Source organism: Typopeltis vanoorti, chromosome 3 (genome assembly GCF_054136105.1).
Source record: "Typopeltis vanoorti isolate ZY-2024b chromosome 3, IOZ_Tvanoo_1.0, whole genome shotgun sequence".
Lineage (NCBI taxonomy): Eukaryota > Metazoa > Arthropoda > Arachnida > Uropygi > Thelyphonidae > Typopeltis > Typopeltis vanoorti.
In genome coordinates this window covers 11,582,418-11,609,616 of record NC_143551.1, presented here as the reverse complement: position 1 = coordinate 11,609,616, position 27,199 = coordinate 11,582,418, and the positions used below count along the sequence as shown (strand labels likewise).

Genomic DNA, 27,199 nt, shown 5'->3' with positions numbered 1-27,199 from the left:
TAAGTAAATATTTAATAATTAAAACTGATTGTTAAATGTAGTTATTTAATGAAAATATCTGCTGAGTGCATATTTAAATATTAGATATTACTGAAGTAATCAGTTTTTTGTTTTTTTTTATCCTTCAGAAGTTATCAAAAGTAGGTTATGTTGCTGTATGTGAATGATTCTTATTTTTACAGAATGTTTAAGTGGTTATTGTACTGTCCAGTGAATCTTGTCTAACAGTTAAAATTTATTAATGCAATGGAATTTTATTTTATTATTATTATTTTTTATTATCAAATGTACATAATTCTTGAAATGTCTGGTTAAATTGCATATATGTGATAAACTGTAGTAAACTTGAGAAACTTAATGACCTTTTCAAGTGAAATTTGATGAAAAGGATGGAAAATGTAGTCATGAGAAGATTGCAGAAAATGCTAATCAGTTCAGTGAAATTTAATGTAAATTAAACACAATTGCTTTTTTAAAAATAATTAAAAAAATTTTAAAGAATATTTGCCTTTTTTTTCAGTACAGCGAGACCACCTTTTTTTAAGCAAGTTTTAATGGTACAAGTTATGATAAAAAAAAAATGTCTGCTGTTATATTAAATGATGAAATCCCTAAGCAACAAAAAATGTTTTTTTTGCTAACAGTAAAGAAAATAAGAAAGAATCAAATTTAAGAATGATGGTAATAATAATTAACAGTAGGAAATATATGTGTTTAAATACTGATATGTAAATTTGGTAGTCACCTTCTTTGCTTTTTTAATATATGTGGAAGCATCTACCCATATGATAGTGTAGTCTCTTGTTGGTGCAGTAGATGATCCTACTTATGATAAACAAGCATAATTATTTTTTATTAAATAAACTTCTTGCTACATATACTGCTCTTATTATTAAGACTTATCTTTAAATAATTTTTTCTCATAACGAATGTCCAAAAATTAATGCCTGCTGAATGTCTTTGCTTTGTCACTTTTTTCTGAGTCATGTTAGATATAGTTATATCTAACTCACACATAATAAATATGATTTTGGTGATTTTATTTTTAATCACAGAAACATGATTTAATATCATGCTTATTAGCTACTTTAGTTTTACTGTATTTGGAGAGAATCCTCTCCTGTAATAATGTATCATGCATTATATAATATAGAAGCCCATAAGATGTTATATTTAGATTAATGAAAAGTTCTTTCAAGAATGTAATCTCTTCATAAATCAGTTTTTTTGTAGTGCCTTAATTCTGGATTTATATATGACCTTGGAAATTTTATGATTTGTATATCTGTAATCCATATTAAACAGTGTAGTGAAATGAAGATCTAATTTACTATATAGTTGCAAAAATATAAGAATAATTATATAACTAAATTAAGCTTTGTTATGGAATTTAATTATTAACCATGAAAAATAAGCAAATATTAACAATTAATGTTCAAGTAAACAGTGCATTATATTAGTTATGGCATAGATACTTTTTTGGTTCTATACATTCGTTCTATTTTAGTAAGGCCTGACTTCTGTCAGTTTATCATGGAATTATTGTACTATGATGAATTTAACTAAAATTCATATAATTTATTAATTATACTCAGCAATATCCATTTAGTTTTTCTTTCAGTGATGTATGAAAATATAGTCAAAATGCCATTCCTTGACAATTTATCTTCAGGATAGCTGTAATTATCTTGCTGCCTGTTATTTAAGATCTCTCTCTTTACAGGAGACTGAATCTCAGCTGCACACATTTTTTTGCATCAGGATGTGAAACTACTTAATATCTCTTTTTTTGAAGCTATCGTCTAACAGAGAAACAAAACTATTTTACAATGGCAGCAATAGTTGACCAAACTCCAACTACAGCCAAAAATGTGGCTGATTTATTTGTGCCACAAGTAGAAGCCAAGAATAAAAGTAAAGATAATGGTCTTGCAGAACTTAGTGATAAGGTGAGTTTTATTATTATTGTTTTTATTATTATTTTAAACCTCTTAACGATTCAACGATGACTTCTAAGGCTGGAACAGGCCATGCTAGGCCTAAATCCTTGATACACATGATGATGATTATTATTTTTTTCTCTCTCTCTTTTTATCACTCTCACTCTACTGTGAACAGGCTTGAATTTTTTGCTTCTTATTAATTTGCAATTCTTAGTGACAGTCTACATTATCTCCTTGCTGGGTACTTGCTTAACGTGCATATAAGGATTAAGAAATGATAGCTAACGTGAGATATGATTTTCTTTCCCTATTAAATCTCTTTCATCACACACAACAGTTATTATGGTTAAAATACGAGTGTTCCTCACAAAATGGAAAAAGTATTATGCACCTGTTGTAATAAAAACCTGTCTTTTCACAGTTATGTGCAATGTCTTGCCTGCAGTGGCAATTTACACCAAGATTGCTTGAGAGTATCAGAAACTGCACAGAAGACTGAGCCCTTAAAAGTTAATCATGGTAGTGCTATGGCTCTTGCAGAGAACAATTATCTACTTTGAATAAATAGATTGTCTCAAGCTAGCACTCAAAAATCACTCACTAGAAGCAACTCTTCAAAACACTGGATATAACCAAAATATCTCATAAATAATGAACCGTAATGACATCCTTCTTTGGGAACTCAGGTTGTCAACAGTTCAAGAAATTGAAATTCTAAAAGAAGTAAGAGAGTCCTTACTAACTTAAGAACAGTTAATAACAAAAAGAATTACTAAAATTTAATAACAAAAGGATGCAAATGCTAAACTCAGTTAAAGAAATGAATAGAAAAGAAATCATATACCAAAATGCAAACATGGCTAAAAAAAAAGAGAACAATGATCTGAGAGCTGAACTCAACAAATTGAAGATAAATGTTGAAGAATTACACTGAGCAGCTTACAATCAAATTTATAAATCAACAGAATTTCAGAAAATTATGCAGAGAACTACATTCATATTGCTAAATTTAGCAATATGAATGCAGGAATTACCAGTGAAGAAATTAATCAGCAATCTGTTGAATCTACTCAGCAGATTCAAAACAGAAGAAAAGGTCTTCTGTTGCATAATCTTCTGTAGCGATTGTATGGACGTCCTAGAAATATTTTATCTGGCATATAACTACAAACAAAGATCCCAAATAGAAACTGTTTCTTACTCGCTTTCTAGGTTTTTAGTTTATTCATGTTATTTTTTGAAGTGAAACAAAGCATTTCATGAAACTAATCAAAATAAAGTTTCTATTTATCATCATTGTGTGTTGTTAAATACCAGATAAAATAGTTTTAGAAGAAAAGATCACGCCAACAACATTAAAAAGTGGTAGTCCTCGGAAAGAAAGTTCAGCATATGTGAATGATAACATGGCATCCTATTACAAAAATCTATGGTACCTTTCCAGGAAAGAAAAATAAGATAAGTTTAATTCAAATGGTTACATTCTGCTGGAAGGGAGGAAAGAAATAATAATCACATCATCGTCCTGTTCTTCAGTACTCTTTTCCATCAGCTCACTGGTATCACCTATTTCTAATGGAGAAGTTGCCGAAATTGCCTTCTACTTGATTGCTGAACTTTGAGTTAATGGTTTGAATGATCTTTGCAATTACGATTTTCAGAGTTCAAAACAGTGCTTAAAAGGGGGGGAATGTACAAATTTAGTGTACAATATATAAAATTAACACACTAACAATGTCATTTCAGCAAAAAACCATGAAGATTAACCTTCTCACAGATAATCTCTTCAACATTTTGAGAAGTAGATAACTTTGACTTAACAAATAATGCATTGTTGAAAGAGTAACTCTAGGAATGCTGAGATCTGTGTGGGCTAAAATCCAATATTGGATGGATAATATTAGACAGATTTGTTGGATAGATTTGGCATGTCAGAAAAGAAAATTTATTCATGCAGACTATTTTGGCATGTCAGAAAAGGAAATTTATTCATGCAGACTATTTAAGTTAATATTCATTTCAATGTTTTGTTACTTTCAGTATGTTTTATCATCATCACCAGCCATTATCGATCCAACTAGATGAAAGCCTTTCCAAGATGACACCAAGATTGCCTGTGGATGGTTTTCTTTACCATGTCACTCCTGCAAATCTAATGGTTTCATCAATTCATCACGATGGTTGGCATTCTGGTCGTTTTTCCTCCCATGGAATTCCTGTACTACTTTTGTCCATTGTTGGTCTTGTCTTCGAGCCCAGCCCATTGCCACTTAAGATGTTTCATGTTTTCTCTATCAGAGACTTCGGTTTGTTCTTATCCACGAATATTCCTTTTGGGTCCAGTCTTGCGATACTAAGCACATATCTTTCCATGCTAAATTGTGTGTTTCTTAGTTTTGAGTATGAGTTTTTTCAATTCTCCGTATATTAATGTATGGCTGAGAAACATTGACATATGTTAATATATGGAAAATACACTGCTTGAAAACTTTCCTTTTCAGGCATAGTGGTAATTGGCTGTTGAACATTGACTGTAATTTTCCAGATGCTTTTCACCCGTGCGTTGTTTGTCTTTTGACTTCTTCCATGCTATTTTGATCCATTGATATCTGTTGTCCTAAGTATACGTAATGATCCACTTGCTCAATTTCATTGTCATTGATTTTTATTATTTCTGGTCATACATATCTGTTGAGCCAGCTGCCTTGCTAGCAATTTTAAGTTCACAGACTTGAGTCTGTAATTCGTGTGGACTTGAAGCAAAGATAACCGTGTCATCTGCAAAGTGTAAATGGTTTAAATATCAAATGGATAGAAAGGCTTATGTGTTGGCAGTTCATGTTTAGTCTTTTAAAGGTTTCATTCATAACACAAGAATAATAAGAAAATAATTAATATTATTTCAGTTATTTGCTGATTTTTTGGGGTGTTATATTCAGCATCTTCAGAGCACAAAAACAGTTTGTCACAGTATGTGGACAGCAACAATTAGTTAACAGTGGGACCAGTTTAAAAATTGTAACAGACAACACAAGGATCTAAAGTCCTAATTGGTACCATCTATTGTTGGATAAAGAGGGATTTATCATCATCATCATTAAATTCCTGCCATGTATCCTCAAGGGGTGTACAGGATATGACAGTACTACATGAAAAAATTACATCATTACAAATACAATTTTCCTCCAAATCAGTCTGTTACTTGTCAAGACTCCAACATTATCAGATCTTATATTTCTATCGTCTAAGGCACTTTGTACCGTATCAATCCAACTATATCTTGGTCTTCCTCTGGGTCGTTTTCCTGCCAACCTGGCAGAGAACACTTGTTTTGCTAATCTTTCCTCTCCCATTCTATTTAAGTGACCATACCATCTGAGATTAGCTCTGCTAACGCATTCCTGGATGCTGACAATGTCAAGTTCTTTCCTAATATCCTCATTTTTAATATGATATTGCCATTGATGCCATCTGTTCACGCCTCTAATCTTTCTCAGGACTCTCATATCTGCGGTCTATAGTCTTTGGTCAAGTGTTTTACTTCTGACCCAGCTCTCAGATCCATAAGTTAAAACTGGTTTGAACACTGTCTTGTATACAGTGCTAATTTAGTGTTCTGACTAATTTCTCTCTTATTCCATATGAATTTATTCAATTGACTTTCTACCATACCAGCTTTATTGATTCTGTTGTCTATTTCCATATTTAATTTACCATCTTCAGTAAAAATAGTGCCTAAGTAGGTGAAATGTTTTACTTGTTCCACATGTTCTATGTTCACAATGCAATTGACATTTTCAGTGATTCTGCCTATTTTCATTGTCTTTGTCTTTTTATTGCTGACCTTCATACCATATCTATTACAACAGCCATTCAATTTAGTCAGAGAATCTTGCAGACTTGTAGCGGATTTATTTAGAAGTATAACATCATCTGCATAAAGCAAAGAGCTGACATTAACATTTCCAATTTTGATATCAGGTTTAATACCACATTCCTTCATAATGTGATCCATATAGATGATGAATAACAGAGGGGATAATGTACATCCTTGTCTCACACCAGATTTAACATTAAACCATCTTCCTGTACTTCCTTCAGTTCTAACTGCTGACTCACAACTCAAATAAAGACTAAGTATTGCTTGATATAATGCCCCATTGACACCATATAACTGCAGCGTATTGCATAGCTTCTCTCTTGGCACCTTGTCATATGCCTTTTCCAAATCGACAAAACTTAAATACAGATCTTTGTTATATTCCCATGCTTTCTCAACTATTTGTCGTAAAGTGAAGATCTGATCCTGACAGCCTCTATTTGGCCTGAATCCAGCTTGTTCTTCACCAAGGTTTCTTCCCCAATTCTTCTCAACCGTTTCTCAAGTATACTTGCATAGATCTTGCCAGGAACACTCAGTAGGGAAATACCTCTGTAATTCTCACATTCAGTTTTATTTCCCTTTTTATATATGGGTACTATGAGAGCTCTACTCCAATCATCGGGAATTCGTCCCTCTGTCCAGGCTTTCTGAACTATGCAGTGCAGCCACTGTAAGACTCTTATACCACCATACTTCAGCATTTCTGGTCGAATATCATCTACTCCTGCTGCCTTTCCACATTGCAAGCCTTTGATGGCTTTTTCTACTTCAAGTATGGATATGTATTCCTGACTGCATGCCTGGTCAGTGTTTTTTATCACTGTGCTGTCATCACTGCTTGTTTCATTTAGCAGTTTTTCAAAGTAATTACTCCATACTTCAAGGATATCTTTTTCTCCTGTTTTCATTTCACCTTTATCATCTCTAATTCCTTTTACAGCACTCTTTCCTCCATTCCTAAGCTTCTTCAACAACCTCCAGAATATTTTGCCACCTTCTTGATATTTATTTTCTATATTCTTGCCAAAGTCCTCCCATGACTTTTGTTTAGCTAGTTTTACACACTGTTTAGCTTTCTTACATTTGTCTCTGTATTCTATAAGAGTAAAAGCTGACTTATTTGCCAGGAACTTTTGATATGCTTTCTTCTTTTTCTTCACTGCCTCTTTAACTTCCTGTGTCCACCAGGGAGTTCTGATTTTTTTATCCTTGCACACAACCTCACCACATGCCTCTCTGGCAGAATCAATCAATGTTTCCTTCAGAGTTTGCCACTGAATCTCCAAGGTTTGATTCCTGTTCTCAAACTCTTTCATTTTCTTTTCAATAATATTTCTGTATTTTAGTCTACAGTTCACATCTGAGAGCTGCTCAACTTTTATTCGCTTTAAAACTTTCTTACATGTTATTCTTTTCAATATGAAATTCAATTTTATCCTGCTCAAGACTAAATAGTGATCACTTCCAATTTCAAATCCTCTGTACACTCTGGTGTCCTGCACCAGGGAGAAAACATCACTATCAACAATAACATAGTCAATGAGACTTTTCTTATTCCTAGCCTCTTCTCTCCATGTAAATTTGTGCACATTTTTATGTTGGAACATGGTGTTAGTAATAACCAGTCCATGTCCTGAGCAGAAATCCAACAGATATTTGCCATTATTATTAGCTTTGCTCTTTTCTCCAAATTTTCCCAAAATATTTTTGTATGTCTCACAACCATTTCCTACTCTACTATTTAGATCCCCAACAAGGACCAAATTTTCCTTTTTCATTGTGTCAGTTGCTTTTTCTAAAGCCTCAAAAAATTCCTCCACTTCTACTTTAGTAGAACCTTCTGTGGGACCATAGGCACAAATAAGTCTCATTGTCCAGTTCCTCATTCTCATATTTGCCCACATTACTCTACTTGAGACTGACTGCCATTCAAGAAGATTAGCCTCGTATTTTGTGTTGAATACTATGGCTACTCCTTCTTTTCCTTGATTGTCATTGCCTGAATATAACATTTTGTATTTATTGCTCAGAAAGATCTCACCAGTTTTTGTCTTTTTTGTTTCAGTCACCCCTATTATGTCGATCTGGTACTTATCTAATTCCTCAGCTAGCTCCGTTTCTTTGCCATTCAGGCTTCTTACGTTGATAGTACCGATCTTTAACTCTGGTGATGTTGAGTTGGGGTTTGTTTTCAGATTTGTTCCAGTAGCTGACTTTTCGCTGTTCGCCCTGGTTCCCTGGCAAAAACAACGGGGGCCTTGTTTAACCGGGCGATGCCCCAGCTGGCATGAAATTTTGTCATGTTGTACCATCATTTTTTATTTTGGTTTAACCAATAAGAATACAATTTGGTCGGCTAAATCCCAAATTGCCAGCCCATCCTCGTTCGTTCAATATCAAAGTAGATACTCAACAGGGTGCACCACGAGAAGGTGAGGATTGGACATTAGGTCAGAAGCCCTGGTCGGTTCTCTGCATTCCTTTAAAGGCTATATGGAGGTCTCCTCTCAGGTATACAGCTTTGACCCTTATTTAACAAGTATCAATTTGATTTTCAAATGACTCCTATCTGTCTCCTCGATTTTTGCTAAACTAATACAGACACAATTTACATTTTTGGTAAATTGGTAAGGTTTGGGGAATGTTTTAAAGCTGCCACTGATTCCAAAAACAGTGATTCTGATTTATGACTTCTGTGTAGCAGTTTTTTTTTTTTTTTCCTATTTTGATGCTGTGTGAAGGGGTATCCAAGGTTGTCTGCTAGTTCAGATTTGCTGTAATGATGGTGCAAAATGTATTAGTGTTGATATCAAGGCAGATACCAACAGTTCTTTCTGTCTGTCCATAGTAAGCCAAGTCACAAGTATAGGCATTTCATACAGATGTGATAAAGGAGAAAGTTTGTCCTTAGGTGAATGGATGAGACCTGCAAATTTGATGTATGGTTTAAATGTGGTGAGAAACTGATATTGATTAAGCACTTCAGTTATCGTTTTTGGATATCTAGAGTGCTTAATGAACCAATTCCTAAATATAGGGTATGGTGAGAGTTTTGCTGTGGTCTCATGTATTAGGAAATGAAGGGCATTTTGGGAGGGGATCATATATAATGTTCCCTCTAAGCTGTGTGCATGCGTGTGCGCACATGTTTTACAACTAGCGCACATAGCAAAAAATATGCGCACACTAGATTTTCAAGATGAAATTAAAATTTATTAATTAAAGAAGTTCCTCTAAGCTGTGCGCATGTGTGCGCGCACATGTTTTACAACTAGCGCACATAGCAAAAAATATGCGCACACTAGATTTTCAAGATGAAATTAAAATTTATTAATTAAAGAAGTTCCACCTAAACATTAACCTATAAATGCTTTAAAAAATAAGGTAACTCGGCAACGCTCAAGCCTATAACCTCGCATTTTTTATTACATTCTCGAAGTTGCACAAAACTTATAAATTATTAACAGTAACCCTATTTGAGGCTAGCGATTTGATGCCAAAGTGAAAGGGGTGTGGCTGAAATCTGTAATTTTTAAGTAGCATATAGAATGGCGCGCTTTGTTTACATCTCAGGCCTGACTCATGGAAAATTCCCAAACGTGATTGGCTGATCAAATTAGTTCAAGATCATGAAGAATTAAAACAATGGTTTCATAATTTTAATAAAAATAATTAAATACTTTTAAAAACTTAAATTAGAGTACAATTAAAAATATTGTAGCATTTCAAAATTCTCTAATTTTTAAAAGGAATTTTAAAATAGTAGACTAAATAATAACATTTGTGTACACGCATTGAGATACAACCAAGTTAATTAAATCTAGCCTCTAGGCTTATCTTTTAGCTCTTGTGTTGCCCTCAGCAATGTTTAGTGTTGGTTCAGCTTTTGTCTTGCCAAGTTATTCAGTGAATAGTGTACGTTTGTAAATTTATAAAAACAATAAAAAACATTCTTCAAATAACAAAATTGGAAAAAACTGATGCACCATGTCAAATTCAAAGGAAGCAAAAGGTGTGAAGCGAAAACAAAATGCTAGCTGCTTTAAAAGTGAATGGCTGGATGAAATAGTGAAAACTGCTACGCCAAAAGCTCATGAGTTGATAAACATTCAGCTGCGTGAAATATTTATGTATGATGCTACAATTGGTGTTGTTTGTATTTATTGTCGTGATGCAAAGGTTGCTGAGAATTTTGCTAATGGGAAGAAGTTTGATGTTACTTGGAAGTTGGACTTTTTGAAATGCCATTTGACAAGTAAAATACATCTGGATGGTGTACACAAACTTAGGCAACAAAATTGTTCATTGCCAGCTACAGGAGTACTGCGTATGCTACGTGAAAGTTCAGATGACTGAGAGAGAAAACGATCAAACCCAGAGCAGATTAAAGTTCTTATTGACAGTGTCTTGTTAAGATGAATAACTCTTTACTTTCAGTTCAACATATTAATGAACATATGGAAAAGTATGTTCAACTTGCAGACAGCTGGCAAAGCAGAAATTATGCATTTGAATTTCTGGAAACAATCAATTTAATTGTTGAAAATGACATGTTTGAGCAAATTGCATCTGCAAATTTCCACACCTTAACCATTGATGAAAGCACTGTTATAACTGTTAACAAATGTCTCATTCTCTATTTAAGTTTAGACCTAAAGATTGTAATGAATATAAAACATTTTGGCAGAATAATTCAGTTGCAGGCATGTGATGCCTCCTCCATTGTGTTAACTATTAAACAGTTTTATCATGAAAAGAAACTTGATCTCCAAAAAATGGTGATGTTTACCTCCGATGGAGCTGCAGTGATGCTGGGCAAAGTTAATGGTGTTGCTGCAAAACTTAAATTAGAAGTTCCACATCTTTTCCAGCAACACTGTGTAGCTCACCCTGAGGATCTGGGGATTGATACTTGGAAGGAAATTAAACTAATCAGAGATATTGATACATTAATGAGAACAGTGTACACACTCTTTCTCGTTCCACAGTGAAAAGACATGAATTTAAAGAAATTGTCTAGCCATCTGAAAATGAAGCTATTGCCTTCAGACCACTCAATGAAGTGCTGTGGCTATCCAGACATTTCTTATTATTGCATTATAGGCAATAATAAGAAACTATGAGGGACTGATCACATATTTTGAAAAAGACAAATCAAATGATCCTGTGGTTAATTATTGTCACAATAAATTAACTAACGTGACATTCAAAGTAGCTGTTAATGTTTTAAGTGATGTTTTTGAAGAAATGGCTTCCCTGTCCAAAATCTTACAAAGGAGTAACCTTATACTACTAGACAGTCATCATTTTGCCAGAGGGAAGATTAACAAAATCAGGAATCAGTATTTAGAAGATGACGCTTGCTGGAGTGACAGAGTAAATGCTTTACTTAAACAAGAAGAGACTGAACCAATAGATACTAGGCCCCTGTTAAATTTTATAAATTGATTATGTGCACATTTAGAGGACAGATTCCCTGAGAATGAGATACAAGAATGGTCAGTGTTTCATATCTCCTCTATTTCACATTGTGATTTCTCATTTGGTAGTGAACATATAAATGCCCTTTGTCTTAAATATCATGATTTTCTGGATGATACTCAGAAATAATTACTCAGTTTAATGATTTCAAATTTTCTGTACAAGAAAAAATTAAATGCAAAATGTTATCAAATTTTACACAAATGGTTGTATTTGCTCTTCAAAATGAGCAGTTTTGTGATTTGGCAAAGTTGATGGATATTGGAGGAACCTTCCTTGCATATAGTGCAGACTGTGAGCAAGGTTTTAGTCTAATGAATCAAATAAAAAACCAACTTAGAAACCATTTAGGAAAATGTCATTTGGATATGCTAATGAGAGTGAAAAGTTACCAATTATATGGAAATTCAATTCATTTAGATAGTGTGTATAAAGAGTGGGTGAATGCCAAAGACAGAAGAGAGAAAAAATAAAGAGATAGAAGCTAGAACTGAACAAGATGAGAATTAGTAATGGACTTATTATAAATGTTTAACAAGGTGAGAATTAGTAATGGGAATATTTTATTATGTATGTTTAGAGTTATTTGCAAAGTTAGAAAATTTAATTAAAGGCAATCAGTCACTAGTGTTATCTTTTTTTTTACTTTATTTCTTACTTTTAATCAGATCAATATTAAATACATATGAAATATTTATGTTAGCTCTGTGATTGATGTCACACAACTTACTTAGCGATGGTAATAATACACATACTTAGAATCCTATCTAGTACAGTCAGTATCGTGTTGGCCTCGCATGCACGAAGTCCTCGGATCGAGTCCTGCCCGAGGCTTGTGAATTGTGATTTCTGATTGTTTACTGGGGAGGCTACTGCCATGTGTGGGAACACGGTGAGGAGTTGGGCTGACCTGGCTGACGTCCCATTGACACCAGAAGGTAAAGAGTGAACTAAAATCTTTTAACTTTTTTGCTTAAATGATCAATATGGTGACTCGTATGGGTGCGCACATACTTTTCAAAAGAAGGTAAATTTTGCACACATGCAAATTTCTGCGCACACTCACAGCAAAAAATTAGGGGGAACATTGATCATATAGTTTTTTTTTTTTTGTCTATCTTTTAGGGATTATAGCCATTGGCTAAAAAACTGTGTCAGAGGTAAGTAAGTTCAGCTGTAAGGCATTATCATTGGAACAGATAACTCTGGCTCTGTGAGTTAGTGTTTTTAGAATACCATATTGTTGAGCTGGATGATAATGTACTGGAAGATGTTTGTGCAAACATCTTCCAGTACGTGTAGGTTTTCCATAAATGGAAAATGGTAATCAACCATCAGGGTGGTGTGTGACTAGTGTTATCTAGGAAGGGCAGATAGTCATTAGATTTATGTTTCCTATTGCAAAGTGGATTTTAGAATGTTGGCTCACTAAAAATGTATTTAATGTATCTGGACCATGTGGCCAAATAGCAAACACATTATCAACATAGCACAGTCATCTCACTGGTTTCCAATTTTTTTGCACGTTTTCTCAGAACTCGAGCTGATATTCCATTTAATTCAACAGCTGTATTTTCATTGAGATTCTGTAATATCCCAAGAACCCCCAATTCATCCACCTCTGTTCCCACATGTCTCTGTCACATATATCATAGCATTAACCTCACTTGGCACCATGTATGATATACTCTTGCAAATATAGTGAAGAATTTATGGAGACAAAAACACACTTGTTGGAGTAATTACTTTACTTATAATTATGAAAATAACACTCAGTGTTTCGACCTCTGTATGTAGGTCCCTCAGAACAGGCAAACTGGCCCCGTAAACACACACACACACACACACACACACACACACACACACATGGATCTACAGTCATAAAAAATACTTAATCCCTCATTAGGAGAACTCAACCCATCCTGAGAGATGGGGGAAGATAGGGGAACCCCATATGAAATAAATAAAATCAGAAAAATGTACATATGCACAGGATACCAGCTCTGTGTCACTACACAAAAGTAAGATAAATGTAAATGCTTTGTTAATCATTTACCCTAGCCTGACCTCTGGTGACAAAAAAGAAAAATAAATAACAAAATTTATACATAAATATAAATTAATTAACAATAACTTGAGGTTGTAGCTGGATGTGTTGATAATTTGGCCGTGGTCTGTTGGTGGTTGGTTGCTCCTTCACTTGTTTGTGATTGGCTGCTCTGGTCTGTGGTCTACCTCAAACCTACACAGAGGCCAATACATACACAAAAATTTATACCACCATCCAACAAAAAACTAGACATAATCAGCACCCTCAAATAGAGCCCTAACAATTTGTTCCAATGAGCAGGCACTGAACAAAGAATATGAAATTATTAGCCAAACGTTTATAAAAAATGGCTAAAACAAAAAACAAGTCCACAAGATCCTCTGCAATAATACCATAGATTACAGGAATATGAAAAAAAGTATATAGAACATTACATATATATACAATATTAAGACAACCTTTAAACCTCCTGCAAAAAGAGTAGACTCAGCTTGTCCAAAGATCCACTTCCCTACCTTACCCTCCCGGGAGTTGACATCTTAAATTTATTGTGTAGTGTCATGTAGCTTATGTTCTGTGCATATGTATGTTTTCTTGATGATGACCTCTATACATAAGTCAAAATGTCAAGTGTTATTTTCATAATTGAAAGTAAAGTAATTACTCCAATATGTGTGTTTTTGTCTCCATAAATTCTTAACTATGAACGCTGAGCATCATGTAACCTTAAAAGAAAGAATATCCTTGCAAAGTGGTTACTTAGTAATTCAACTGTTTTATGTGCTTCTATCATCTTGTGACCACCAGCATTCATTAAGTTTATTCTTCCATGGTCAGTCTTCCTCTTGTTGACATGTAACAATAGAATTCCTTGGAATTTCCTTTGTCCTGCTCAGCTAGATTCTTCTCCCGATCTGATTTTGCCTTCCTTACTGTACTGCCATCCTTTTTGACTGATCCCTGTTCATAAGTTTGCTAGTCACCTTTCTCCTTATATGTTACTGTAAAAGCCTGAAAATTGCTAAATCTTAGGTTTTACCAGTAAATCCTAGCATTTACCATAGTCAGGTGGTAAAAGTCCGAAAAATGCTTGTAAAAGCTTCTGGGCTTTTACCAAACCATTTTCATAAATGCCAACATTTACCAATGCCAGTTGGTAAAAATCTGTTTTGTTTGACTGGGATTGTGCTTTTTAAGTGAGCATGTGGTGTGTTTTTTTTAAAATTTTAAATTATTCTTTGAATAGAAAGTTTTAAAATATTCTAGGTCATTTATCAGGGGTGCTTAAGGGCCAAAGCTGTATAACTGAGAGGAGACCTCCACATAGCCTTTAAAGGAATGCGGAGATCCGACCAGGGCTTCTGACCTAATGTCCAATCCTCACCTTCTCGTGGTGCACCCTGTTGGGTATCTACTTGGATACTGAACGAACGAGGATGGGCTGAAAATTTGGGATTTAGCTGACCAAATTGTATTCTTATTGGTTAAACCAAAATAAAAAATGATGGTACAACATGACAAAATTTCATGCCGGCTGGGGCGTCGCCCGGTTAAACAAGGCCCCCATTGTTTTCGCCAGGGAACCAGGGCGAACAGCGAAAAGTCAGCTACTGGAACAAATCTGAAAACAAACCACAACTCAACATCACCAGAGTTAAAGATCGGTACTATCAACGTAAGAAGCCTGAATGGCAAAGAAATGGAGCTAGCTGAGGAATTAGATAAGTACCAGATTGACATAATAGGGGTGACTGAAACAAAAAAAGACCAAAACTGGTGAGATCTTTTTGAGCAATAAATCCAAACTGTTATATTCAAGCAATAACAATCAAGGAAAAAAGGAGTAGCCATAGTATTCAATACTAAATATGAGGCTAATCTTCTTAAATGGCAGACAGTGTCAAGTAGAGTGATGTGGGCAAATATGAGAATGGGGAACTGGACAATGAGGCTTATTTGTGCCTACGGTCCCACAGAAGGTTCTACTAAGGTAGAAGTGGAGGAATTTTTTGAGGCTTTAGAAAAAGCAACTGACACAATGAAAAAGGAAAAGTTGGTCCTTGTTGTGGATCTAAATAGCAGAGTAGGAAATGATTGTGAGAGATACAAAAATATTTTGGGAAAACTTGGAGAAAAGAGCAAAGCTAATAATAATGGCAAATATCTGTTGGATTTCTGCTCAGGACATGACTGGTTATTACTAACACCATGTTCCAACATAAAAATGTGCACAAATTCACATGCAGAGAAGAGACAAGGAATAAAAGTCTCATTGCCTATGTTATTGTTGATAGTGATGTTTTCTCCCTAGTGCAGGACACCAGAGTTTACAGAGGATTTGAAATTGGAAGTGATCACTATTTAGTCTTGAGCAGGATAAAATTAAATTTCATATTGAAAAGAATGACATGTAAGAAAGTTTTAAAGCGAATAAAAGTTGAGCAGCTGTCAGATGTGAACTGTAGACTAAAATACAGAAATATTATTGAAAAGAAAATGAAAGAGTTTGAGAACAGGAATCAAACCTTGGAGATTCAGTGGCAAACTCTGAAGAAAACATTGATTGATTCAGCCAGAGAGGCATGTGGTGAGGTTGTGTGCAAGGATAAAAAAATCAGAACTCCCTGGTGGACACATGAAGTTAAAAGGCAGGGAAGGAAAAGAAGAAAGCATATCAAAAGTTCCTGTCAAATAAGTCAGCTTGTGCTCTTAGAGAATACAGAAACAAATGCAAGAATGCTAAACACTGTGTAAAACTAACTAAACAAAAGTCATGGGAGGACTTTGGCAAGAATATAGAAAATAAATATCAAGAAGGTGGCAAAATATTCTGGAAGTTGTTGAAGAAGCTTAGGAATGGAGGAAGGAGTGCTGTAAAAGGAGTTAGAGATGATAAAGGTGACATGAAAACGTGAGAAAAAGCTATCCTTGAAGTATGGAGTAATTACTTTGAAAAACTGCTAAATGAAACAAGCAGTGATGACAGCACAGTGGTAAAAAAACACTCAACAGGCATGCAGTCAGGAATACATATCCATACTTGAAGTAGAAAAAGCCATCAAAGGCTTGAAATGTGGAAAGGCAGCAGGAGTGAATGATATCGACCAGAAATGCTGATGTATGGTGGTATGAGTCTTACAGTACCTGCACTGCATAGTTCAGAAAGCCTGGACAGAGGGACGAATTCCCGATGATTGGAGTAGAGCTCTCATAGTACCCATTTATAAAAAGGGAAATAAAACTGAATGTGAGAATTATAGAGGTATTACCCTACTGAGTGTTCTTGGCAAGATCTATGCAAGTATACTTGAGAAACGGTTGAGAAGAATTGTGGAAGAAAAGCTTGGTGAAGAACAAGCTGGCTTCAGGCCAAATAGAGGCTGTCAGGATCAGATCTTCACTTTACGACAAATAGTCGAGAAAGCATGGGAATATAACAAAGATCTGTATTTAAGTTTTGTCGATTTGGAAAAGGCATATGACAAGGTGCCAAGAGAGAAGCTATTCAATACACTGCAGTTATATGGTGTCAATGGGGCATTATATCAAGCAACACTTAGTCTTTATTTGAGTTGCAAGTCAGCAGTTAGAATTGAAGGAAGAACAGGAAGATGGTTTAATGTTAAATCTGGTGCGGGACAAGGATGTACATTATCCCCTCTGTTATTCTTTATCTATATGGATCACATTATGAAGGAAAGTGGTATTAAACATGATATCAAAATTGGAGATGTTAATGTCAGCTCTTTGCTTTATGCTACATATACTACAAAATACTACACTAATATACTACAAAACGCTATTTTTCTAAGTAAAAATAAACCAAAATAAAACAGATAAAAGTTAACAGTTTTACAAGAGTGCTGAATAATTCTTTTTGCTTGGTTGCATTCCATGAAATTAAGTAATTGGAATCACTATTAAAATTTGTCATTTCAAGTGGATCATTCATCATCATCACGAACCATGGACTCACTGTCCGTTGATGTCTGATGCCTGCTTCACTATCTTCTTCCACCTTTCTTTGTCCAGTGCACAGTGTCGCAGTTTTTGTACATCCATTCCACACCAGTCGTTTATATTGTCTATCCATTCTCTGTATGGTCTACCTCTTCTGTTTAAACCATCCAAAATACCAAACATAAATGTCTTTATCTTCCAGTCCTCACTCATTCTACAGATGTGTCCAAATAATTGCAGCTTCCATTTTATAATCTTCTGCATTGGATTTTGTTTTGGTTGTATCTTCTATATTTTCTGTACCCATCTTATTCTTAGAATCTTCCTGTAACAAGTTATTTCAAATGCCAAAATTCTTTTTCTTGATTCCTTATTTATTACCCATGTTTCAGATCCATACAGTACACTGCTGAAGATGCATGTTTCAGTACTCTTAGTTTTGTTTGCAGACTGATCACTTTACTTTTCCAGATGTTGTCCATGGCTTTCAGATTTGTTCTTCCCTTTGCAATCCTGATCTCTATTTTTTTTACAGTCCAAGTCATATGTCAGTTTACTTCCCAAATATGTGATTGTTCTACATTTTCTATATCAGTTCCATCCACTTGTATTTTTTGTTTCATGTTCTTCTCACCAAATACCATTGTCTTTGTTTTTTCCAAGTTCATAACAAGTCCAAATCTCTTCCCTTCGTCATTTAACAGTTTCAGTGTGTTTTGTAGTTCTCTTTTGTCTTCTTCAATAATAACAATGTCATCTGCAAATCTCAGATTGTTAATTCTCATTCCTTGTACAGATATTCCTTTGGCATCTTCCTTCAGTTTGTTCATTGCTCTTTCTAAATGTGCAAAATGCTTGGTGAATGATTACCGTCATCAAATTTCTGATATATGACACACGCACACACATGCGCACACAAAATAAAAAAAATTTCTGTATACACAACATGTACCAAATTGGCTAGATTCAGTCAGTATGATAATAAATGACATCACTATAATAAAATACTATTATGAAGCACATTTTCTTACTTGTCCTCATTTATTCAACTTGCTTATAGTGCTGTTTGTCTTGCCTTTATTATCTACTGTTTATTTATTTTACTCTTTATTATATTCTTATATTTCTTATTATTAGAAGATACAATTATTTTCAGGGAATTTTAATAAGCCCTACAGCAGAACAGTTTGATGCTCTTCAAAAGAGTTTAGCACTTCGCATAGAAAATGGCCATGATGAAGTGATTTATGAAGTTGGAACAGGAGGTTTGTGAAACTTTAAAATGTTAGTTTATTTTTATATAATAAGAAAAAAGTATTTGAAAGTAAGCTGAACATTTATTTGTTATTTATAGAGTAGAACAGCTTTCTTCTTTTGATTCAGGGTTATCACATTTCTAATACCATTCAACTCTTATTATAGTCAATTTGTATTAACACAAGGAATATATTAGAAACATACTATAACAAGAGTTCACAGCAATACAATCAATACTAAATTTATTATTATTATTAGTATTAAGAGAGAGATAGAGAGGGAGAGATCTCCAAGAAGTCAGGCACTCATCAAGGGGGGAGGTGCACATACTATCTGCAACACCTGATCTTGAATCATTCATACAATGGCACACAACATATAGTGACTGTCTATTCCAATTACTCACCACTCTATGAGAAAAAAATCTAGCTCCCATTCTTGATGGCATTCATTCTTAACCTCAAAGGATGCCCTCTCATCCTTTCCCTACTCTCCATAAAATGAAAAATTCTGTCTGGTGAAATTTTGCATGACACTTTCAGGAGTTCATAAGTCTCAATCATATAACCTCCCTTTCTCCTTTTTCCCAGTGTCTGCAGTCTACAAATTCTCAACCTCTCTTTATAATCTGTATTCCACAATCCTGATATCATTTTTAGCACTCTCCTTTGGACTCAGTCCACTATATCAGAATCGCCACAGAAACCAGGAGACCTGTGCACAATAGTCCTTATCAAGGACTATTGTGCACAGGCTAGTGAAGAGGCAAAATGACTTTCTTATCTTTACATGTCAATGTTTGTTTCAGCATTGTGATTATCCCTCGATTTGTTTGAAATTTTTGTTATATGGCCCTTGAATTCAATTTCCAATCTAATAAAACTCCAAGATCCCTAGCCTGATCAGTTTATTCTAGTATGATCTCACCAATATAATATGACCGAAGTGCATGACTTTACATTTACTAACATTGAACTGATAGCCATTTTTCCATGCCTGCAATTCCATCAGCATCATCAAATTCTTGACATATACCCTTAGAGGGATGTACAGGATCTTATGATAGTACTACATGAAAAGTTACATCATTACTAACTTCCTATCAACAATTTTCCTCGAGATTAGCCTGTTATCTGTAAATATTCCAATATTATCAGATCTTATATTTTTGTCATCTAAGGCACTTTTTACTGTATCAATCCACCTACATCCTGGTCTTCCTCTGAGTCTTTTTTCTGCCATCTTGACAAAGAACACTTGTTTAGCTAATCTTTTCTCTCCCATTCTGTTTAAGTGGCCATACCACCTGCACCTGTGATTATCTCTGCTAACACGTTCCTGAATGCTAACAATATCTAGTTCTTTTGTAATGGCCTTGTTTTTGATATGATACTGCCATTGATGCCATCTCTTTACAACACTAATCTTTCTGAGAACACTTATATCAGAGATCCCTCTTCTTTGATCAAGTGTTTTATTTCTAACCCAGCTCTCAGATCCATAAGTTAAATCTGGTTTGAACACTGTCTTGTATACATCTAATTTGGTGTTTTGAATAATTTCTTTCTTGAAAACATAAGTTTCTGTGGTAATTATTATTATTAGCATATGATGATATAACGGCAGCTAGGCACCTTTTTACGTGGAAGTATGGCACTATCACCCCTAATTTTATCTCGGGATGGGCATAGCTGATGAATCAGGCCTATTGCTGGGTCTTAAGTATTCCCGACTGTAATCCATGTGTTCGCAGGGCTGGTTTGCCTGCTTGTGGGAGAAAAAACCTCAGATAAACTGGGAAGAAAAACCTTGCTGTCCATGCCCAGGTCTTGGGCATGGACAGCATGCCCAGGTCTTAAGCTCCTCACGTCAGCGACGAGAATCGAACCTAGGACACTCCTTTCCTAGGAATATGGTTGCAAAGTGAATAGCCACTCAGCTAACTGCACACAGTTTCTGTGGTTTAGCAGTTCTGTGGGTAGATTTCAGTATTTAGGCCACAGAATTGCTAAACCACAGAAACTGTGTACAGTTAGCTGAGTGGCTATGCGCTTTGCAACCATATTCCTGAGAAAGGAGTGTCCTAGGTTGTTTATGATGTAAATAAAGAGTTTAATAAAAATAAGCACTTAAATCCCAACAGGTTTCATAAGTCGTAAGATTTACATCATCAGGGGTACTGGTACAGAAATGTTTTACGCAACAAAAGCTTATTAACAATTAATTAAACATATTAGGTATTTTGATAACTTCTAAACTTTTACATCATCATCATCATCATCAAATTCCTGCCATGTACCCTCAAGGGGTGTACAGGATATGATAGTACTACATGAAAAAATTACATCATTACTAACTTCCTATCTACAATTTTCCTCCAAATCAGTCTGCTACTTGTCAAGACTCCAACATTATCAAATCTTATATTTCTATCATCTAAGGCACTTTGTACCGTATCAATCCACCTATATCTTGGTCTTCCTCTGGGCCGTTTTGCTGCCAACCTGGCAGAGAACACTTCTTTTGCTAATCTTTTCTCTCCCATTCTATTTAAGTGACCATACCACCTGAGATTAGCTCTGCTAATGCATTCCTGGATGCTGACAATATCAAGTGCTTTCCTAATATCCTCATTTTTAATATGATATTGCCATTGATGCCATCTGTTCACGCCTCTAATCTTTCTCAGGACTCTCATATCTGCGGTCCCTAGTCTTTGGTCAAGTGTTTTACTTCTTACCCAGCTCTCAGATCCATAAGTTAAAACTGGTTTGAACACTGTTTTGTATACGGCTAATTTAGTGTTCCGACTAATTTCTCTCTTATTCCATATGAATTTATTCAATTGACTTAACACCATACCAGCTTTGCTGATTCTGTTGTCTATTTCTATATTTAATTTCCCATCTTCACTAAAAATCGTGCCTAAGTAGCTGAAATTTTTTACTTGTTCCACAGGTTCTCCATTCACGACACAGTTGACATTTTCAATGATTCTGCCTATTTTCATTGTCTTTGTCTTTTTATTGCTGACCTTCATACCATATCTATTACAACAGCTATTCAATTTAGTCAGAGAATCTTGCAGACTTGTAGCGGATTTATTTAGAAGTATAACATCATCCGCTTAAAGCAAAGAGCCGACATTAATATCTCCAATTTTGATATCAGGTTTAATACCACATTCCTTCATAATGTGATCCATATAGATAATGAATAACAGAGGGGATAATGTACATCCTTGTCTCGCACCAGATTTAACATTAAACCATCTTCCTGTACTTCCTTCAATTCTAACTGCTGACTTACAACTCAAATAAAGACTAAGTATTGCTTGATATAATGCCCCATTGACACCATATAACTGCAGCATATTGAATATCTTCTCTCTTGGCACCCTGTCATATGCCTTTTCCAAATCGACAAAACTTAAATACTGATCTTTGTTATATTCCCATGCTTTCTCGACTATTTGTCGTAAAGTGAAGATCTGATCCTGACAGCCTCTATTTGGCCTGAATCCAGCTTGTTCTTCACCAAGCTTTTCTTCCACAATTCTTCTCAACCGTTTCTCAAGTATACTTGCATAGATCTTGACAGGAACACTCAGTAGGGAAATACCTCTGTAATTCTCACATTCAGTTTTATTTCCTTTTTTATATATGGGTACTATGAGAGCTTTACTCCAATCATCTGGAATTCGTCCCTCTGTCCAGGCTTTCTGAACTGTGCAGTGCAGTCACTGTAAGACTCTTATACCACTTTAGCATTTCTGGTCAAATATCATCTACTCCTGCTGCCTTTCCACATTTCAAGCCTTTGATGGCTTTTTCTACTTCAAGTATGGATATGTATTCCTGACTGCATGCCTGGTCAGTGTTTTTTATCACTGTGCTGTCATCACTGCTTGTTTCATTTAGCAGTTTTTCAAAGTAATTACTCCATACTTCAAGATTATCTTTTTCTCCTGTTTTCATTTCACCTTTATCATCTCTAATTCTTTTTACAGCACTCTTTCCTCCATTCCTAAGCTTCTTCAACAACCTCCAGAATATTTTGCCACCTTCTTGATATTTATTTTCGATATTCTTGCCGAAGTCCTCCCATGACTTTTGTTTAGCTAGTTTTACACAGTGTTTAGTATTCTTGCATTTGTCTCTATATTCTCTAAGAGCACAAGCTGACTTATTTGACAGGAACTTTTGATATGCTTTCTTCTTTTCCTTCACTGCCTCTTTAACTTCCTGTGTCCACCATGGAGTTCTGATTTTTTTATCCTTGCAGACAACCTCACCACATACTTCTCTCTGGCAGAATCAATCAATGTTTTCTTCAGAGTTTACCACTAAATCTCCATGGTTTGATTCCTGTTCTCAAACTCTTTCATTTTTCTTCAATAATCTTTGTGTATTTTAGTCTACAGTTCACATCTGAGAGCTGCTCAACTTTTATTCGCTTTAAAACTTTCTTACATGTTATTCTTTTCAATATGAAATTCTATTTTATCCTGCTCAGACTAAATAGAGATCACTTCCAATTTCAGATCCTCTGTACACTCTGGTGTCCTGCACCAGGGCAAAAACATCACTATCAACAATAACATAGTCAATGAGACTTTTCTTATTCCTAGCCTCTTCTCTCCATGTGAATTTGTGCACATTTTTATGTTGGAACATGGTGTTAGTAATAACCAGTCCATGTCCTGAGCAGAAATCCAACAGATATTTGCCATTATTATTAGCTTTGCTCTTTTCTCCAAGTTTTCCCAAAATATTTTTGTATGTCTCACAATCATTTCCTACTCTGCTATTTAGATCCCCAACAAGGACCAACTTTTCCTTTTTCATTGTGGCAGTTGCTTTTTATAAAGCATCAAAAAATTCCTGTACTTCTACCTTAGTAGAACCTTCTGTGGGACCATAGGCACAAATAAGTCTCATTGTCCAGTTTCCCATTCTCATATTTGCCCACATTACTCTACTTGAGACTGACTGCCATTCAAGAAGATTAGCCTCATATTTTGTGTTGAATACTATGGCTACTCCTTCTTTTCCTTGATTGTCATTGCCTGAATACAACATTTTGTATTTATTGCTCAGAAAGATCTCACCAGTTTTGGTCTTTTTTGTTTCCGTCACCCCTATTATGTCAATCTGGTACTTATCTAATTCCTCAGCTAGCTCCATTTCTTTGCCATTCAGGCTTCTTACGTTGACAACTTTTACATGTAATTGATAAACCAGAAAACAAATGATAATTCATTACTGTATGCATGTTGGAACATTACTAGTTGTTGCTGTCACACGTGTTATATCCTAATTCCATGGCAGTTAAATTTTTGATGAAAGCAGAAACATACATGATTTAAATTAAGCCTTGATTTTTATTGCATGTAGGGATCCTAATCATTTTTGAGGCTTCCTAAAATTTTCTTTCAAAACAGTTACAATCAATATATGATTTTTGTTTGTTGCCAAAGCACTTGATGACCTGTAGTAGTTGTGTGGAATGTCAGGCCTGATTTATCTTCTTTTCTTTTTTTCGACATCTTTTACGTGTTCAGATGTGTGGATCTCTCCTGACCTTCCTGTCTGGTCTACATAAGAAATGCCACAAGAGCAATGCATCTCATAAATTCCTAGGTTTTTTCAAGGGATGATGTGGAGGTTTGGTGAATGTGGGAATCTTGCAATTTTTTGTAAAGGTAAAAAACCACTTTTACGTTGTACTTGCAGAGCACTGCAGCCATTTTGTCTGTGACATTCTTGATGTAAAACAGCATGATTGCATTTTTGAAATCTTGTTTAAGTAAGAGAATTGCAGGAGATGTATTAAGAATTTTTCTGATCATCTTGAGTTCATAACTATCGAGTGCAAAGTTCTGTTTCAGGTAGTGCAGTTCTTTATTCCTTTTAATTGATGTGCTTGATATATTATGCCCTGTCTTGTAAAGTTTTTATATCTATCTTTTGTAATGGATGGTGGTTAGAAGTGGCATTTAAAATATCCCTGTTGTGATTGGTTTTCTGTATACGCAAAAGTATAGCCTTTTTTCCCTCTTCATTTACTTTAACAAGGATATCAAGGAATGGTAAATTTTTTGTGTTGCTCTTGTTCAAGAGTAATTTTATATTGGGATGTAAGTTGTTCAGATAATCTTTGAAAGTAAGTAACTAATGTCCTATTCCTGACTAAATAACAAAAATATCATTGATGTAACATCGCCAAATTTTTGTTTTTTTCTGATAGTTTTTTAATGCATTAGTTTCAAAATTTTCCATAAGCAGATTGGCTAAGGCTGGAGAAATGGGGAGGAACCTATGGCAAGTCCTTTTTGTTCCCAATATTTGTCTTGAAATATGAAAAAAGTGTTTTCCATACAGTGTTTGAATAGTCTTACGGTGTCTGGTGGGAAAAGATTTACAAGTAGATCCACTGTGTCATTTCTGGGTACATTGGTGGAGAGAATGACTACATCTAAACTCGCTAAGATATCTGAAGGTTCTATATTTATATCCTTTGCCATTCAATAAAATGTAAACTATTTTTTACAAATGATTCTGTTTTTCGTATGTGTGTGACATCAGGTTTGACAGATATTTTGCTAAGTTTGAGGTCGGAGAATCTCTCCCATCTACAATTGGCTGTTACGGAATATCCTTCGTGTGTATTTTTGGTGTGCCATAAATTCTTGAGATTAATGGATATTTTGATGATAAAGATATTTTTAAATTCTTCTGGCCAATTAGGTAACTCTTTGATCAACTCATTGATTTTATTATGTGTATGCCATGTGGGATCCCTGTCTAAGGATGAATAGGTATTGGAATCTTCTAATAGGCTGTTCATTTTTCTTGCATCATCTGAATTCATAACCACTGTTGTATTTCCTTTGCTTTGACTGTTACTATGTTTTTATCTCATCTTAATTCTTTAAGGACTATTAACCCCAATTTTGGTATGTTTCTACGTGGTAATTTAGATTTTAGCAATAAGGCTTAAGTTTGTATGTGAATGAGATCTGCAGAATGTCTAGGAAGATTTTGAATTCCTTTTTCAATTTGTGCTATGTTGTCTACTTTTGGAATGTCCTGTGGAGATAAGGCAAAATTAAAACCTCTCATTAGGAGATTTTTATCTGTGCTGGGAAGGACTTTGGAAGAAAGATTGATGACCACTTTAGACTGATCTAGATGTTTTCCTTGTTTTTCTTTTTCTTGTTGAAGCAAGTTAAACTTTCTTATCAAATTATATTTCTTTTTATTTGCAACTGCTGTGGCTGTTGGATGTAAGTCAGTGCTATCCCATAGGTCAGACAGTAGCAACGAAGCTAAATCACGATGTACATAAATGTATCTTGATTGATCTACACAACAGGGCTAAACTAATCTGTTCAAATGACAATGCCCTAACCACTGAACTAAATCATATCCTTAACACTTTCTCAGCTAATGGCTACAACCCCTCAAAAAATACTAAAACCAGTAATCTCCACTATATACTACTCTGTGGTGTCTGTCAGCCCCCTCCCCTTCCAACCATGCTATTATCTTTTTAGTCTTCCTCTTAGTAATGCCAATTATGTTGACATGGTACCCTCCCCTTCCAACCATGCTATTATCTTTTTAGTCTTCCTCTTAGTAATGCCAATTATGTTGACATGGTACTTTTCTTATTCTTTTGTCGGGTCTATTTCTTTTCCACTGATGATGCCTGTCTTCAGTTCTGCTGCAGTTGAGTTTTTGCTCCAGTAATCCTACTTGTTTGCCCTACTTCTCTGACAAAATGAGTGGGAATTCTTGTAAAATCAGGTGATTTCCTAGTAGCGTGACATTTCATCATATTGTACTATCATTATGTTGATAGTTTAAGTGAACATAAAAAACAGTGGTTTGGTAACCCCAAAGTTGCTATCCCATCCTCGTGGTCACCATGAGTCCTTTTTTTTTCTCTTCAGTCTTATAAGAAAATGAGCAGCCAGTGGTCACCATACACGATTCAGCTCTAACTTTATCAAACCAACTTCTTATCCTCTTCATTCATTCTGACTCTGCTCTTTGCAACAGCCTTTTCCAGATGATTTTTCCCAGTGAGTACAAACAACTTCCCATATTTTTCTCTGACCACCTAACCACACATGGGACTGTTATGTTATTATTATTATAATTATTATATATTATCTCCATGGAGTCTGGAGACTCATCGCAGAAGACCCAAACTATTATACACACAAAACCTGTCATACGTCTTCTTAAACTCATTCACTGTCAGGGAACTCACAACTAATTCTGATGATCCATTCCACTCATTCACCACTCTCCATGCAAAATATCTGGTCCCTCACACTTACACAAATTCCACTGATGGTCCCTGGATCTCTTGCTATTTGTCACATATTGAAAAATTTCCTTTGCATCAATTTTATAAAACTCCTTTAATATCTTAAGAGTTTCTATCATGCCCCCTCTTTTTTTGCCTATCAACTAAACTTTTCTAACCCACAAACTCTTAACCTGTCCTCATAGGGAGCATTCCACTGATCAGTTTAGTCACTTGTTTCTGAATCTTCATCACCACCACCACCACCACCTCCTGGTCCCCAAGAAATCCAGGTTATGAAATCTG

The 27,199-nt window shown here is 35.0% G+C and overlaps 1 protein-coding gene across 10 annotated transcripts in view; it reads left to right on the top strand.

Moving 5' to 3' along the window:
* GTPBP1 (GTP-binding protein 1) overlaps positions 1–27,199 on the top strand; it is a 375,327-nt gene that overhangs the window by 125,123 nt on the left and 223,005 nt on the right. For all 10 annotated transcript variants that reach the window (XM_090390548.1, XM_090390543.1, XM_090390544.1 and 7 more), the window contains 2 exons: positions 1,724–1,949; positions 18,474–18,582. In XM_090390548.1, the coding sequence (XP_090246674.1) occupies positions 1,830–1,949; positions 18,474–18,582 (229 nt within the window). In that variant the 5' untranslated portion in view covers positions 1,724–1,829. The remainder of the gene's footprint in view (positions 1–1,723; positions 1,950–18,473; positions 18,583–27,199) is intronic.